General features: G+C 33.3%; 2 protein-coding genes across 3 annotated transcripts; both read left to right on the top strand.

The window, feature by feature from the left end:
* Positions 1 to 386: 386 nt before the first annotated feature.
* On the top strand, positions 387 to 4,625 carry LOC132030304 (large ribosomal subunit protein bL19cy-like). Its single transcript, XM_059419880.1, has 5 exons — positions 387 to 564; positions 962 to 1,270; positions 2,052 to 2,138; positions 2,236 to 2,369; positions 4,288 to 4,625. Exons 1-5 carry the CDS (start codon positions 541 to 543, stop codon positions 4,394 to 4,396), a joined length of 663 nt encoding a protein of 220 aa, XP_059275863.1. The 5' UTR covers positions 387 to 540; the 3' UTR covers positions 4,397 to 4,625.
* Positions 4,626 to 7,403: 2,778 nt separating this feature from the next.
* LOC132030303 (vesicle-associated protein 2-1-like) lies at positions 7,404 to 15,180 on the top strand. Of its 2 annotated transcripts, none has more exons than XM_059419878.1 (8): positions 7,404 to 7,604; positions 7,761 to 7,855; positions 11,297 to 11,391; positions 11,496 to 11,577; positions 12,344 to 12,453; positions 12,548 to 12,667; positions 14,153 to 14,227; positions 14,870 to 15,180. In XM_059419878.1, the coding sequence occupies exons 2-8, from the start codon at positions 7,798 to 7,800 to the stop codon at positions 15,002 to 15,004; spliced, it is 675 nt and encodes a 224-aa protein (XP_059275861.1). In that variant the 5' UTR covers positions 7,404 to 7,604; positions 7,761 to 7,797; the 3' UTR covers positions 15,005 to 15,180. The 2 variants fall into 2 exon arrangements, with proteins under 2 accessions (XP_059275861.1, XP_059275862.1); XM_059419879.1 differs by having other exon boundaries at positions 7,408 to 7,604; positions 11,321 to 11,391.
* Positions 15,181 to 16,893: the final 1,713 nt, after the last annotated feature.

Genomic DNA, 16,893 nt, shown 5'->3' with positions numbered 1-16,893 from the left:
TGTTTAATAACATTTAGTTGCTAAGAGTATGTAAATATTATAATATTATTGTCTACTTATGTTTTTTTCCCAAAAAAAAAATTGTATTCATGTAGTAAATTTTCAAAAAAAAATAAAAAATAAAAAATAAAATCGGTTTAACGAAAAACCAAAAAGCGGTGAACGGGAACCGAACACCGAAATTGTTATTTAAAAAAACCGAAAACCGAAAAAACAAACCGAAAACCGCTAATTTTTGTCCAGTTTTATCCACCCCTAATTTCCACTCAGTGCACCCAACCATCCGACCATTGGGCCATGAATCCAATCTGGGGGGATCCGAAGACCCGAATAGTACCCAGATAAGCAAACACTATTGTGCGGGCAAACATCTTAATAGGATAAGGCTCTAGGCTTTCTTCCTTCCTTTTTTCACCGTTGCACTACTGTATTTCTTCAACAACTCTTCTTGATTTCCATGAATTCTGCTTCCTTCATTTCTTAACTCTTAACAAAAGAAAAAAAAAATAACCCTAAACTCCCTCACACCTTATACACAAAATGGGTTCCATTGTTCTGCCTCAGGTCTGCTTCTGCACTTCCCAATTTTCATTTATCAACATTATCAAGATTCTTTTATTTTTGGGTTTAAATTTTATGCTTTATTGAACATACTTAGACAGTAGCATTAGTACTAGTGTCGTAGTTTGTTGTCCTTCGATTTCTGTTACTACTACCTCTTGTTTCTTGGCTTCGGCTATGACATTATTTAGTTGTTGTTACTGTTCCCTTTTTCTGAATGCTAAATGATTTCGTTATTATTCGATATGTCTGCTTTACTTCTGTATTTGATTTATGAAAGAAAACTTGCTTTGATATGAGTTACTTGAGCCGAGGGTCCTTCGAAAACGGCCTCTCTCTACCTGGATTACATCGGGTATGTTGTTTTTATTGTAAAGTTTATGCTTTATTGAATTTACAGGCATTAGTTGTGGTTCCAAGAAACCCCACAAGATGTATTCCACAGAAGCTAGCATTTTCGGCATGCCTCTCTCGAAAGCCTTCTCAGTTGAATGTATTTTCACACAATTCACTGGGGCTAAGTTCAAAGTGGGAAATTTGCTCTTTTGTTGTTAGAGCTGAAGCTAAAGCTGAAGGGGAACCGGGAGCTGTTGAGGCTGAGGTCCCAGCAGAAACAGAAAATGAAACTGAGGTTGAAGCTGAAGCTGCAGTTGCAACTGAGGAAAGGCCACCATTTAAGCCGAGAACTAAGCTCGGAGATATAATGGGGGTAATTTTTTTAAATCCACTGTTTACTTTTGCTAATTGATTAACAGCTTGTTTGGATGGTTGGTACATGTCGTTTTATAGTATATCGTACTGAATTCAATTGTCATTGTACTTTATCGTTTTGATGAATACAATGTGTGTATAGGTTGTATCATTTCTCGTCGTTTCATAATGTACCAACAATTTGAAGAATAAACTACAATATTACAAAGAAAAAGTTGGGCATGGGTAGAGGCTATTTGTATTTATCATTGGTTTCATTGAATTCTGTGTTAGATATCTTAACTTGAGATTGACTGTTCTAGCAATTCAAATTTCATTTTTGGGACAACTTTCATGTAGTTTGTGATCAGATGTAATTGTTAAGATAAACCAGTTTGGTCCGATTTAGCATATGCTGATATTATTCACCGATTTGGGCGTATATGCTGAAATCTATATAGAAAAGGTTGGGTGAAATAGAATTATTAAATAACAAGTAAGGGCAAGATGAGGGGAAAAAAAAAGAAGGTAAAGCTGCCATTGCACCAAATCGGTCGTTACATTAAATGACACTTCTCATCATAATATAACAACGGATTTAACATTATGATACAATGAATTTAAGTAGCAATCAAAACAGACATTGGATTTAAAGTAACAATGCGGTACGTTACAATAGGTAACAACCATCCAAACAAGCTGTAATTGATATTGTCTCTTATGTTTGACAACAAAGATATGGATATAACAAAGGATTGTTTAAATTTTTTGTGCTAATTTGATGAATGTTTGCACTGTAGATATTGAACAAGCAAGCAATTGAGGCATCAGGTACTGTGAGGCCTACACCAGATATTAGGACTGGTGATGTTGTTGAGATCAAATTGGTAAGTAGTATCTGTATGTTGATCATTTGGTTTAATTGGTTTGAGGTAGAGTTTCCCTCCAGAAAGTTTAATTGGAAGGTTGTGTATGAACTTGTAGGAAGTCCCAGAGAATAGGAAGAGGTTGTCTATTTATAAAGGTATAGTCATTTCAAAACAAAATGCTGGTATCCACACGACAATTCGCATTCGGAGGATTATTGCTGGCATTGGAGTTGAAATAGTTTTCCCAGTGTAAGTCTTACTTTCTGTACTTTAATGTGGTGGCTTTGCAATTTTTTTTTTTTTTTTTATGGTTTCCTTCATGTATACTTGCATAGAACCTTGTTGGCTGTCACTTTTAGCTGGGAAAGCTGCATTAGCATGGCGTGCTCAATTGAGTGTTTCAAACAAGAATTAGGTAGAGGTATATGATATAGCACTACTCGAATAGGATATGCTTGCAGCTCAAAGCGGCATTTACAATGTCTCACAGTCAACCAGCAAAAAGATTCCGAACTCTCCACTAGTTTGTGGATATGCGTTGAAACTTAACAACATTAGCTTTAAGTCACAGTCAGTTGTTTGTATCTCTTTGCCTTTTCTATTAACGGTTTCATTTCTTACGTGAAGAACTTTGTAGTGTTAAACCTTTCATTTCTAATTGTGTCAGCCACCTATCAGCATATAAAAGAGGGGGTATATGAGATGTGGCAGCACATGTGATTGATACATTTACTTTGGTTGGTAAATCAGAACTTAAAGTGATCTTAGATTTATTTAAGTGTACTAGTGAATACTTGGACAACATTCGATGGGTGTCTAAAGTCTAAACCCACAAATTTCTTAGAACACCACCTGGTTTTTGTATGTCCCATTTCTGTCCCTTGGCTACAACATGGGACATGGTGAAGAGAAAAACCTAAATCAGTTTTTGGTTGGTTTTCTTTCTAGCAGTGGCAGCAAAAGTTGACAGAAACAACATTGAAATAATTGTAGAGAGTTCGAGTTATTTGCTGCTACTTTAGTTAACTTTGGCTGATGTATCGTGTGTTTCTCTTACCATCAAAATCCTGCTCGTAGAAGTTTACCGCGTAGAAATGGATTTGCATCCATCCCTCACCATCATATCTGAACACTAGCATCCTCAGAAAGCTATTCAATGTTAAAAAGCTATTTAAGTCTGCAATTTTCTAGTCTTCACGCACAATATCAACTAAAGAACCTGTCCAGTCTTTAAATTCTGGCTATTCTTGAACCAACCGACCACCAATTAACTAATGGACTGGAAAATCTGGATCGGGCAAATCTTCTTTGTCCCACAGCTCTTCTAACCAGCACTATGCCTTCTGTTGTTCACCATCGACTTTTATCTTCATTAGCCAAGCGTGCAAGATTGTTGGCAGTATGATGGGAGTAAAAAGTGACAAAAAACTAATGAGTGGTGTAACACCTTTGTAGGAATATGGGAAGAATGTGTCTTTATACTTCCTTTGGATCAGTATTATTTCTGGTTCAGTAGTTTAAAACACTTTTCCATGACGAGAAAGACCGTTTTCTGGTTTTGAGTTGGGAGGGCCGTGTTGAATTAGTGACATGGACACTAAGTTGTTTAGGGAACAAAGACCCAACTTGCTAAAAGTTTCGGGATTACATATGCGATTTAACTTGAAAGTGAAAAATATCTCAGGAACAGAAAACCTTGAAAACAACTTACTAGTCATCTATCCTTGGTGCGTTGTTCTTGTACTGAATGTCTTTTTTTCTTGTCTCCGTTTAAGCTCAGAGACAGAATTTGAATTTGGAGTATCATCTACAAAATGTTATCTTAACATTTCTTTTCAGCTGTTCCATTGTTTTATGTTAAATTTCTTCCCTTACAAGACTGATAAAAGAAAGAACAAGTTTCTTCTGTCAAAATGTGCCAACTATAAATATGTGATGTGTACTCTATATTTGACAAAACGGAATCAAATGATGTTTACTCCATAGTCCATATTTGTAGATGGCATGCTAGATTTTGAAGTTGACTTAATAATTCTGAATGGCGGAAGAGCTTACATTTAATATAAATTACTTCACACCTTATCTTTTCTATTCTTGATCCAAGTCTCCACTCAAGAAATGGGACCTTATATAATTATTATTATTCTCCTTTTGCTATTAATGACAGGTATTCACCAAATATCAAGGAGCTCAAAGTAGTTAAGCACCGAAAAGTCAGGCGGGCCAGATTGTACTATTTGCGTGACAAGCTCCCAAGGCTCTCCACTTTTAAATGAGACCCCTATATAGTTGGCCTCTTTGTACTATCCTTTACAATGATAGTTTTTGTTCCTTTTCCTTTGGCAATTGAAAGTCTTTGAAGTGTAATAATTTGCTTGAGACATTGCTGAATAGGTTGTTATTCATTCTTTTGTGTAGTCATTGGAGTGTGCTGTTTAGATACTGCTTACTTTCCCTCATAATGCACATGAGGAAGTACACAACTACTTGGTGATTTCTTTCTATTTGTCCAAGTATCGATGGACGGTATTATCCGGCACCTGTGCTGGTGGGAGGTAGTAGGTAACTCGTGGCATTATTTGAAATGTGTGCAAGCTAATCTGAATAACACAGTTATCGAAATACTCAACTACTCTCTCCCTTAATATATGCATGTATTTATCTATATATACACACACACACTTGAACCTTCCTTTGTACTTTGACATTTTTCCCTCAGATAAATTATTTCTCCCTCAAACTAGTCAAACTTATTCTCCTTAAAGGAATTCTTTTAGACAATGAAATTTGATTTATAGTGTTTGTCACCGAGTATTCATATATGCGTTTTATTTAAGAAATGAGAAATCAATATTCGAATCCACAATGAAGATTGAATACATTGATCTCCTACTTTTAACATAATCAATCTTTTGGAACCCATAAATTTGGAGTATTATTCATTTTGAAACTTGATTTTGACATCTTATTAATTACTTATTATGTATGTTTTTATTTCATGGCATTTTAAGTTGTTCCATCAGTTTTAATATGGCTCCTTCTTGGAATGTTCCAAAATGCTTTCATACATCAGACTATTTACATAAATTCCATGATCCCTCTCTGTTGTCGTCCCTTTCAGTGGCACGGATGGCATAAGGTGTGGGCTAAACTAATTTATTAATCGACCAATGTTGTTTGTTATTCGTATAATAATTCTATTTCTGCTACATGTTAAATTTTAATTGACATTAGAATAAATGGCACGATTCGAAACATTATATCACCATAATATACATGAGCTGGAATGAAACTATATTAACTGTCTGGTGATAACTGTCGGTTGTTTACATTTGCTCAACTAATTTGAGTTCTACATAATGAAAGTCTACATTAGGTAATACGAACAGGAAACAAAAAAACTAGAGTAGATGCTCCCCCTAAATCTAATGAGAGAACAAATTTAACAAGGGAATTATTGTGTGTCCCATAAATCAAACTGTCTGATCAGAAAATTTCCTTTTGAGATACTCAGGTGTTGTATAGATTTGAATTTTGGATTAGAAAAAAGGTTGTGTATTTAAAATAGTTTTGAAAAATAATTTTAGACAATATCTGAGCTATTTTAATTCATTTTGTGAAAAATCTATGTTAGGTTTATGAATTTATTTATTTTAACTTGTAGTAAGGGAACAAACGACTTTGGCTTAATGGTGTTAGTTTTAACATGGACCACAGCCATTTAGTTTGGTAAATTAAAATTACTCTACAACTTTTCTTCTCAAATTAGGCTGTCCCCCCGCTTATGCTATGGAATAAAATAACTATTACTAACGTACAACGACTTAGTACTCGTAACACACTAGTTTAATGGTAATTATTGAAGACCGCTTAAGCTAGCCCATTGTTTCAAACAGTCAACAACATTGTTAGTAATATTACAATCAGAACTAGAGCCTGTTTGGATGGGCTTATTTTTTAGCATAAAAGTGATAAGCTTTATAAAAAAAAAATAAGTTGGGCGTTTTTAGAACATAAAAATTTCTTTAGATAATTTATTTAAATTGGTAAATTATTTTTTGAGCATTTTAAACGAAAATGACACTTTAAACTCAGTGGTAACACTCAAAAAAAAGCGAAAACGGCTTTATAAGCAACTTATAAGCCAATCCGAACGGGCTGCTAATCCTCATAGATGCAATTTCTAGAATGGCTGTTCATACTGTTTCCATCGCAAATATTGGAGTAACTATCAAAATTGTCAGATTCCCAAAAAGTTGCTTCTTAGCTCTTGCTTTGGCGAGCTCATCTGCTAATCTATTCTGCTTCCTGAAGTTGTGCTTCACCATTGGTTTATATCAAAAACCTACTATTAAATTAGTAAAAATATATATCCAAATCGAACATGTTCTAAGAATCAATATTTAATCGTTGACATAGGATATTATTTCTCCTCAATTTGCTTAAATATATTAATGCCTCCACTGTAAGTTTATCTTTAACGTAAGTTTCCTATGACGGGTTTCAACAATTTCAAAAGAGTTAGTCTCTTTCTTAAATTTTTTATCGAATTTAAAAAAGAGTTAGTCTCTTTCTTAAATTTTTTATCGAATTTAAATTATGTCATAGCGGATTCAAACTACGTCATAAAAGGTATAGTCATTAAACTTAGTAGGTGTTTGGCTATACTTTTCAAATACTTTTCACTTTATCTGAAATTTATTGAGTTAGAGTTGAACATGGAGTTGTGTCTGATTATACTTTTTGCAAAGAATATTTGAAATGATGTTCACGTTTAACTGTACCTAAATACAATTCCGAAAGTGAAAAGTGAATTGGAAAACATGTTATAAGCTATTTTCTAAATTTGAAATACAACTTCAAGTTGAATTTGGAATTTTCATGATCAAATATTGATTTTTCAATAAAGTGAAAAATTATTTCCCATAATACTTTTTGCAAAGAATTTTTTCACTTTATTTAAAAATCAGCGTTTGATCATGAAAATTTCAAATACAGCTTGAAGTTATATTTGGAATTTAGAAAACACCTAAAACCAGTTATCACTTGCAGTACATTCAAACAACCAACTATTATTTACAAAAACTATAACCAAACACAAACTCCAACTTCGAAATCCAAATAAAGTGAAAAGTATTTAATTTTCATGATCAAACACCTACTTAATAAGATTGAGAAAAAAGAAAAAAAAAGACGTGCACATATTTATGGGATAAAAATAATGATAATTCAGGCGTGGACGACACAAAATAAAAAAGGAAGGAGGAAAAGCAGTCCTAAGATTGGCTTTAGAATCGGACGTCAGTTATGCCATGTGTCGTGCCATCATTTCCACCACCCTCCCTTTCTTTCTCTCATCGCCTTTCCCTCATTATTCATGATTGATACTCATACCCCCACCCTTAAGAAACCTTCATAACAGAAAATATTCACTTTCTCTCTCGTTACTCTACCTAAAGCTACTTAGATCTTTCCGCTAATAAGGTATTTATTTCTTCTCCTTTTTATTTTTAAACGCCATTCCTATGATCATCAATTGAGGAAAACGCTGTTTTTTTGTGTATATGATTGTATTTATTTATCTGTTTTGAGCTATTAGATGCATTTTGTGTGACCTAGGGTTTGTGTATGCTTTTTTAGGTTTGGTTTTGATAGGCGGCTGATCAGGTTTGTAAACATGTCTGGTGCTACAAACCAGTTGATATCTATTACTCCTGACGAGCTCAAATTCCAATGTAACTCTCTCTTTCTCTCTCAGATATTTTTTTATTTTTTTTAATTGGATTTGTTGTGATGAGGAAAGTTGTAATTTTGATTTGGTTAATTGCAAGAGTGTTATAAAGAAGAAAATAGAACGGCCTGTAAAATGAGTTTTATTTATATATTGGGGATAAATGTGTGTGTGAGAGAGAGAGAGAATTGAAAGAAGAAATAAAGGGAAATGTGCAAGGTGAAAAAGTGGTCAAATTTGCGTTGTATTAAGCACTTATAGACTAATAACTAGTTTATCGGCACGTGCGTTGCACGTGTATGCCGAGTCATGTAGTACTTGATTTTGTAAGATAATATCAATAACGTACCAACAAAGCTTTGAGTAAATAATTATACATGAAAGTTTAATTATTTGTCAAGATCAAGATGATTGGTTATCATCTGAACCTACGAAGATGAACAATTAAAGTTTAATTAGATATATGTGATTTTTCTTTCTTAATTTTATACGAAAGCAACAAGTTTTAAGAGTTCCATGAGCTTGGCAAGTCATGATTGCGAATGCTAGTATTATCATAAGCAAAATTTATGTGAAAAACCACACTCCACACATTACAAATTTCGAAGATCAGTTGCGTTTTGAATTGTTGAATTGATTAGCACACTACTAACAACTATAATTGATATTTCAAATTTCCTAGTTTGAGAAGAAAAAAAGAGTTTATATGTTTTCAACCTATAAAATATGATATATAAGTACTTAAAGATTGTTGGCGTAATACTTTTGTAGATTGAACATCCCAACATTTCTTCTTGAACTTGGCTTCCAAGTTTTGTCTACTCTAAAAGACATATATAGCACTTCTCGGGCAAACTTCTTCTTGAGTCTTTGATGCATGCCTTTTTGTTTATATTTGCATGCACAATTGGACATGCGATATGTAGTGCCTTTCTTGTATATTTTGAAATACAATGAAATCTAGATTTGCTACTTATATATCTTGACTCCAAACAATTAATTGGTGATGTTTGACTATGCACATCTTTACTAAATATTTCAATGGCATACAGCATGGAGTTGGGAATTCGACATTCCCTATTTAGTTCTTTATAAGAGTCAGTCAACTGCTTATGTCTTCTTTGAAAAGGCAGCAATGGTAGAAAAGCAAATAAAAAAAAATAGTGATCGTCAGTTAGAAAGTATTCTCAATAATTACATCCCTTCACATAAAACTTGGTACTATATTTTTTCTATTAGTATTTAAATTATTTATAAGGACATTTAGGTCTTTTGATTTTGTAAGTTTGGGGACTGTTAGAAAAATAAGAAAACATAATCGAGTGTGAGATTGCTTTGAGCCGTGAAAGAATCAACTTTCCTTAAAGAGACATTGCTTGCATATAGATTAGGGAAAATACAAGCTATATGTTTCAGGATACAACGACAAAGCCATGTTTATACTTGCAAATTTTTCTTAGCCACTTAATTAAGGAAGAACTAATTTATAGAGTATGAAAAGTGATTATTTTGAATAGCCATCTTATTTCATGAACAAACATGTCCATCTAAATTGAAGTTTTAAATCAAACGTGAAATTACCACAACTTTTAATATATAAAGCCGTCAATCCACAAAAACATGTATGTTGCAACAACCTAAATATCTCTTTCTTGAAAATTAACTCTTTAAGTTCTTGCAATTTCACTCTAGAAATTCTGGTCACCAAGTCTGGCCTATCTTGAGAAAACTGGCAACCTTCGAAAATTCTTTTTGATCTCTGCCCATTGTCCGTTACATGTCATTGTGTAAAACAATTCAGTTTTCCAAAATGTTGAATCAGGACATAGCATCGATACAGATGAGGAAAGCCATAGCCGGTCGTCCTCTGATAAAATATTTCACTATTCCAATATTTTACATAAAAAAATACCTTAATTCTACTTTCGTTTTACAAATCGTAATGGCAAAAATATATTGCAGGTAATAAGGTTAAGAGTGTTAGACCGAGAAAAAGAACACTAAATCCTCCTTGTACATGCTGTTCTTTAGCACACAGGAGGCAATTTAAGTTGAGCAAGACTTGCTATATGGAAATTAATTAAAGTCAGAGTATGAAAAAAATATAGAAATGATGCAAAAATTGCAATTCTATTAGGATTCCGGTCATTGAACTAACTATCCTAATCAATCAATAAATAATATATTAAAATGGTTTTGCAAAAACCTCATGAAACTTGTGAAGAGGTGTAATAAGAGGACATAGCTCATGAGGCAGATGATCATTTGACCATGCAGAAACAAACTCCAGCTTTTACATATTAAAACATAGTCAAAAGAACAAGCAATTGGAATAAAGACTTTTGGAGGATTTTATGACAATTTAAAGTGAGGGTTCATAAAAAATAAAAAATAAAATGAGGGTTGAGAAGGACGTTAGAAGTGCTGTTGAGGTTAATAAATGGTTCATGATTGAAAAGTTGCGGCCGCTAGTGAAGGAACACATCAATTTGCAAGAGGCGTAGGTTGGGTCTGTTTCAGGACGTCTATTTGTTTTTTTTGTTTTTTTGTTAAGTAAACAATTAAGTGTTAAAAATTTAAAAGGGCATTATCGTAATTTAACTTTCAAGTTAGGGAGTTCATGCTTTTAATATAATATAGATGTATGTGACATTGTCTTAAAATTATGAGCTTTGTGGTGAAATTGTTGAGGAAACAATAGATGAGTTGTTCACACTATGATCTGATTCACGATCGGATCTATTTTAAGCTTATCTAGTGGCTGAGGGTGAGCGGCAGGCAGCAGGCGGCAAGAAGAGAGTTTAAGAGATGAATGACTACCTATGAAAAGGAGATAAAAGAATAAAAAGACAAGAGAGTGACAATATGGGTGAAGTTTGAAAAGGATTTCATGTAAGGTATATTTGTTAATGTTTTTCTCTCGATTATTTGTGCAAAATATGAGCTCCATTTTGAATTTAGGGGAGCCAAAATAGTGATTGTTTATCCAATTTATGTTGAGGTGAGTAAGTGTAAGAGATCAGTTAGTTAATTGAGTTAAACTATAAGACATGGTATCTTCCCATCCGCCTAAGTCTGGATGGACAGAGTTATTTGGTACCTCCGCTGGGGGAAGGGAACACGTACCAGTGAATAATTGAGGTGCACGCAAATTAGCCCAGACACTGCCATCACAAAAAAAGGGAAACTTAGAATTGCTTCAGTAATGTTCATTTGCACCTTAAAAATAATAATGTTCTTATGCAACGGAGCATATTCAACAGTAGATTAAGCCGGCAACATAATTTAGATCTTTGTACTTTACATGTTTTTTTATTTTTTGTCTTCAGTCAGTTCTTTGAGTTGCGTGAAGGAGTTGTTTCTTTTCTTGCTTGTTTGTGGGTTGTACTTGTAGGTCAGAGGCCTTTTGTTGGTACTTTTTGTAGCATACACTTATCATACCTAGTATCACTTGGCTTTCCTGTGTTAGTTGAGCTGGAGAAACAAAGCTACTGTGATCTTAAAGTTACAAACAGCACAGAGCATTATGTTGCTTTCAAGGTATGCTTTATCTGAATTTGTCAAAATCTCATAGTTCCTTTATCACTTTTTAATGACTATTACAACTCATATCTAGATATATTCTGTTTCATTTTCTTTGTTAGGTGAAAACTACTTCTCCTAAAAAGTACTTTGTTCGGCCAAACACGGGTATCGTACATCCCCGGGATTCATGTTTTATACGAGGTGCCACTCTGAATCTTGAAGTTCTGTTAGAAGCACTAAAATCTATTATATAACAGTTAGCTTCGAATGTTGTAGCAGAATATTTACGCAAACATAGTCCTGCACAAAAGTTTCTTTACACTATTTTCACCGTTAGCCAGAAAATGTAGTAAAGCATCATTTGTTCATGGCATGGTATATTGCCACATGTATGCACATAATGTTCAAATATTGGCTTGGATTAGTTTACTCCTTTATGCTGATTGGACATTCAAACTTAGGTGTGATAAATTTATCTTTCAGAGTTATGACATGGAATTACTTTAATAGCTTAAGTGTGTTTTGTCTCGTGTGCAGCACAATTTTCTTTTTTGTTGGATTGTATTTCACGGCAGATACTACCCTTTGATTGCAATGATGATTACATCCTTCTTATATGATGAGAGTTTAGGAACAGGGATATTATGCTAATCATATACTAAAACAATCCAATAGACAGGTATTCTATGACAAATGTTTCTGCAATTTGGACATTTGTCACCTGTGATGTGGAAATCTAATGGGGTGTCTCTTTTTATTAAGAGGACGCCTACGCCGTTAGATATCCATTTAGTGTACCTCATTGTACTCAATATTTTCTTCTTGTGACATCTCAGTAGTCCATGCAGTTTGTTATTCCATCGGGACATTGACATCCTTCTATGTTTACACTTATCAAGAAAAAAAATGACATCCTTTTAGTGATTGGTTGCATCGTGTATTTTTCTTAACTTTATAATGTCTCTAGTCACCCTCCAAGCTCAAAAAGAGTACCCCCCGGACATGCAATGCAAGGACAAGTTCCTCTTACAGAGCACCATTGTGAATAATGATGCTGATGAACTTCCTCCAGATACTGTAAGTATTTGACTGAATTCTGTATAATGATTGGAGAGAGAATGTTTTCTTTTTATTTTCACTCTATGCTATTGACTACTATTTCTTAATCCAGTTTAATAAGGATAGTGGAAGAAATGTAGAAGAGTGCAAGCTTAGGGTTGTTTACATCTCTCCTCACTCATCTCCTGGACATTCAGAAGATGCGTTTAAACAAAGTTCTGATGTCAATTCTGTAAGTTCTAAATTCAGCTCATAGTCTAATTTATATTTCAAGTCCTTATTTTCTTCTTCCAACAGTCATGCTGCTCGATTTCTTAGGATATAATGACTGGTGACTATAATGTATACATGCAGCATGATATTTTTAAGAAAACTGGCCTTAAGTTTCTTTAATGATGTCTGGAGATTTTGAACAAGTTTTGTCATTTTTTATAACTTCAGTCTTTGTTTTTTCCTTTTCCTTTTCCTCTATATAATAGCCACGTGTTGCTAGATTTCATAATGGAAGTAGTCTTTCCAGTGGTTTTCTGTGCATATGCTCAATTTAGATGTTTGGCTTTCAAGATAATTATGGGTATGAGACAGTGATTAGGTGCTTTAGGTGGTTGCTTTAGTTTGTGTCTTTGTGATGAGAGGGTTAAATAGATTTTCCTGATGAAACTGGTGAAAACAAAAAGAAAATTGAGAGAGGACAAACTACAATTATTCTTCTGCTTTTCGAGGATAAATTGATTATGGCAGAACAGATATGTACCATCTCACCTCGCTTCTCCATCCTAGATGGAAAATAGTGTTTAACAAATTCTAAGAAGAAACGTTTAACCATTAAGAAATGGAATACAAGCTTTATTATTATTATTATTTAAATAGCTGTTCATGTAAATGGCTATTTTCCTCCCTTGAGGAAGAACAGGAATAAAAGGACTTTGTGGGACCTGATAGAGCAAATAGCGTGGTTGAAGGTTTACTTTGATAATTAGGATGTCAAGGATGGTCTGTGTTGAAACGTGATTGTGAGCACTTCTTTTGTTGGTGGAGACTCTTTCTTCTTGCTCCTTAGGAACTACTTGAGGAAAATTATTTTAGAATGTAATATACTTTAGGAGACCTCATATGGAGATGTCCATTGCAGACAAAATTCGAAGCAAGGAACAATTGCTAAGGCTTATGTTTTTAAACAGGATTTCTTTTGGGGAAGTAGTCTATGCCCATCAGTCACTTGAAATTCAACATGAGCTTATTTGATCTTCTCACCCATCCCCATAAACCCTGGTCAAATCATGGGCCATGTACCATCTTGGAGTCAGAGCCACGTTGCCTTGCATCCCCACATTTGATGCCAGGTGAAACTTTTCAAAACAGATGGTTCTACTTCTCCATCTTGAAAAAGAGAACTGCAACTCTAGATGTTGAATTTGGTCAAATCGCGGATGAAGTACTCTCAGTTTAAGCTTTCGTTACTGACATTGCATGTTGTATAAAGCTCCATAATCGGTATTCAGGGCAAAGAAATATTCTGCGACTTTAGAAAGGTTTTAGCTTCTAATCGTATGGAGGCTTAAGTTGGCCAATTAAAACTTTCAGTCAGTCTTGCATATCATGTATGTACAAAAGATTTATATGCAATCACGATCTCCAAGTTTGTACATGAGATGGAGAATCTTATCTTTGTCCCAAGTTTGATACTGTACTATATTCTTTCTCTTTGATGGTATAGAGTCAAGCAGTGCAGCGTGCCAGAGATGAAAGGGATGCAATTTTCCGACAAACACAGCAGCTGCAACAGGAACTGGTTAGTGTACTTCACATTTTTCCATTTGTCTAGTTGTGACAATTACTTTCATGCAATAGTATATGCTGGTCCAAATTAATACCATATAATAGTACATAAGGTTGCTCAATATGCAGAACTATCTGATCAGATTAATCCTAGTTGATACACGAAAAGAAGCAGAAGATAAATTGCAAGTGATATATTTTAACTTGCTATTAGGTTGGTTCTTATACGGTCATTAGATAAGGCCAAAAGACATGACAGTTCTGGGAACCAAAAAGAGGATTTATTTGAAATTACCCTTTCACATGGGAAGGATAGCAACTTGATTAGGCTTGGCTTGGTTTTATTTGAAGCAGACAGGGATAATGTAAAAAAAAAAGATTTGAACGTGGAATTAACTGGCTGCATAGAAATTAAACTGTGCATCAACTAAATTAAAATAAAAAGGACAAGAAGAAGATAGCTATAGATCAGTAATAATGAATCTTACCTCTTCAAATTTCTTGTGTGTCTGAATCTAGGGCTAGCATTGATGATGGCTTCTTTTGTCCATAATTTTTTCTGAGTTTGAAACTTCAGTTAAGTTTCTATCATCTTGCATGCATTCTTTCGTATAGTGGCCACTATTCTCATGCATGCTGGTTCACTAACTTGCAGGAAATGTTGAAGAGACGAAGAAATCGGAGAAGTGATGCAGGCTTCTCTCTAAAGTTTGCACTCCTTGTGGGACTCATTGGGTTAATGGTCGGATTTCTGTTTAAACTGTTGATGTCTTCACCTTCTACAGAATAGCTCAAGTCCCCTTGTTTGTGGAATTAAAGTTTTTCTTTTAGTTTACTGTATAATTTTTCTAGTGTTGGCGAGCTAGAGAGCTTCTAGCTCTGTTCTTTCTGTGTAAATTGATCATTTTTGTGATACTTTGTATTTGTTCTAACCATTTTTCAGTTCATATATGTTTTTCTTGAAAATGAGCAGCTTTTCCCCCGTCACATGTGCCACAGTGCCAGAATTAAACAATGAGAGTAATTTTAAAATTTAAACTGATGAAATACTTATTAAACAATAGTACTAAAAATAAAGTCAGTTTTGGGAGTTGAAATATGGTTGAAGGCTTATGAAGACAGCAGTCAAACTAAAAGATGGTCCCCGAGGCACGGATCAGTGGTCTAGAGATTACAATTCAAACCCTTATATAACAGAATAATTTCACTGATCTTCTGTTCCCTACTGGCTATTGCCAATGGAAATTTACTTATTGCCTTGTTGATTAAGTTGAAAAGAAAACGGAATTAACAATGGTTGGCATAAACGATGATGTCCTAAACTGTAAGCACAGAATTAACAAGCTTCTTCTACAGTGCAATTTGTTTGTACAGTACGTAGGAGTGGTTAACCATAAACCGTAGTACGGGATACCATGTTCAAGTAAAAAATTAGAGTCGAACAGAATCAAAACTTCAACATCTCAGCTCAAGAAGCACTTCAGGAAACAGGAAAATGATGCAATACTTCATAAAGCTAAGACAATAAAAATCTGATAATCTGATGATGCAAAATCATATACCTGTAATTCGTTACGTACTCATTTTGTCAATCCCAAGAGCTATCTTTTGAAAAGTTGGATAAAATCTAAATGACATCCTCATTAGGAAGAAATTGCACGAATTGTCTTTCAAATGGGCTGGTCATTAGTTTTTGTCCTTTAGGGGGAACTTGTGGAATATTATGATGAAAAAATATAAATTTATTAACATTTTAAAAAAAATTATAAAAAAATATGGCCAAATTGCAAATGAATAAAAATATATATGCGTAAATCAGTCCCAATTATATGTGCTTTTTTTTGTATATCCTTCATTTTATCTTTAATTTTTGAAAAAAATTACTGATACACTCCGTTAATTTTCTATAATCACTTTTATTTTAATTACAATAAAATAAATATTTAATTAACCATAATTGAATCCCTAGTTTAGAGGCACACTTAAAATTTACATCTTCTAATTAACGTTACGTTTAATCTCTTAATATTTTTACATCTCTCTTACACACACACAACACACACACACGGCGTAATTAATTTATATTATAATTTCTCTCTCTCTTCTATAATATTATATATACATGGTATAAAATTTCATTTTTTAAACATAAGAAGGTTAACCTTTATTTTTTTTATGGTATAAAATGATCATTTTTAGAGGTATGCATTTATAAATAGTATAATTCAACATATACTATAATGGTATTAAGATATAATATTAGATATACCTGATATAATTATTTTACTGTTATAGTTTTTTAGGATAAATTATGAAATATATGTATTTGTTGTATATTCATGGAATAAATTTGTTAAGTTGAAAGTATTTTTTTATTTTTGTGAAAAAAGTTTACAAATATAAATATATATTTGTAGTATATGTATGATATAACTACTATCTAAAGTCTTCTATATATTTGTGTATATACTTAAATAAACCATCAAATACATGTGATGCAAAATCATATAAATAAAATGGAAAGAAACTATAAAAATACAATTGTGTTGTAGAATATAATCATTTTAGCAAAAATATAGGAAATCAGAATCAAATAATATGCTGTTCAAATACATTACCCTAAAATACATTGCCCAATTAATAGAGAGAGAAATCATTTAATATAAAATCCTAAACTGA

This window comes from Lycium ferocissimum, chromosome 9 (assembly GCF_029784015.1).
Source record: "Lycium ferocissimum isolate CSIRO_LF1 chromosome 9, AGI_CSIRO_Lferr_CH_V1, whole genome shotgun sequence".
Lineage (NCBI taxonomy): Eukaryota > Viridiplantae > Streptophyta > Magnoliopsida > Solanales > Solanaceae > Lycium > Lycium ferocissimum.
Note: the sequence above shows the minus strand (reverse complement) of the source record. Positions and strands in the feature narration are given on the sequence as shown.

Coding starts and splice junctions, on each gene's coding strand:
- LOC132030303 (XM_059419878.1), top strand. CDS start 7,798: ATGTCTGGTGCTACAAACCAGTTGATATCTATTACTCCTGACGAGCTC. Junction 11,392..11,495: donor AGCATTATGTTGCTTTCAAG/GTATGCTTTATC, acceptor TTTCTTTGTTAG/GTGAAAACTACTTCTCCTAA. Junction 12,668..14,152: donor AAAGTTCTGATGTCAATTCT/GTAAGTTCTAAA, acceptor TTGATGGTATAG/AGTCAAGCAGTGCAGCGTGC.
- LOC132030304 (XM_059419880.1), top strand. CDS start 541: ATGGGTTCCATTGTTCTGCCTCAG. Junction 565..961: donor GTTCCATTGTTCTGCCTCAG/GTCTGCTTCTGC, acceptor TTGAATTTACAG/GCATTAGTTGTGGTTCCAAG. Junction 1,271..2,051: donor AGCTCGGAGATATAATGGGG/GTAATTTTTTTA, acceptor TTTGCACTGTAG/ATATTGAACAAGCAAGCAAT.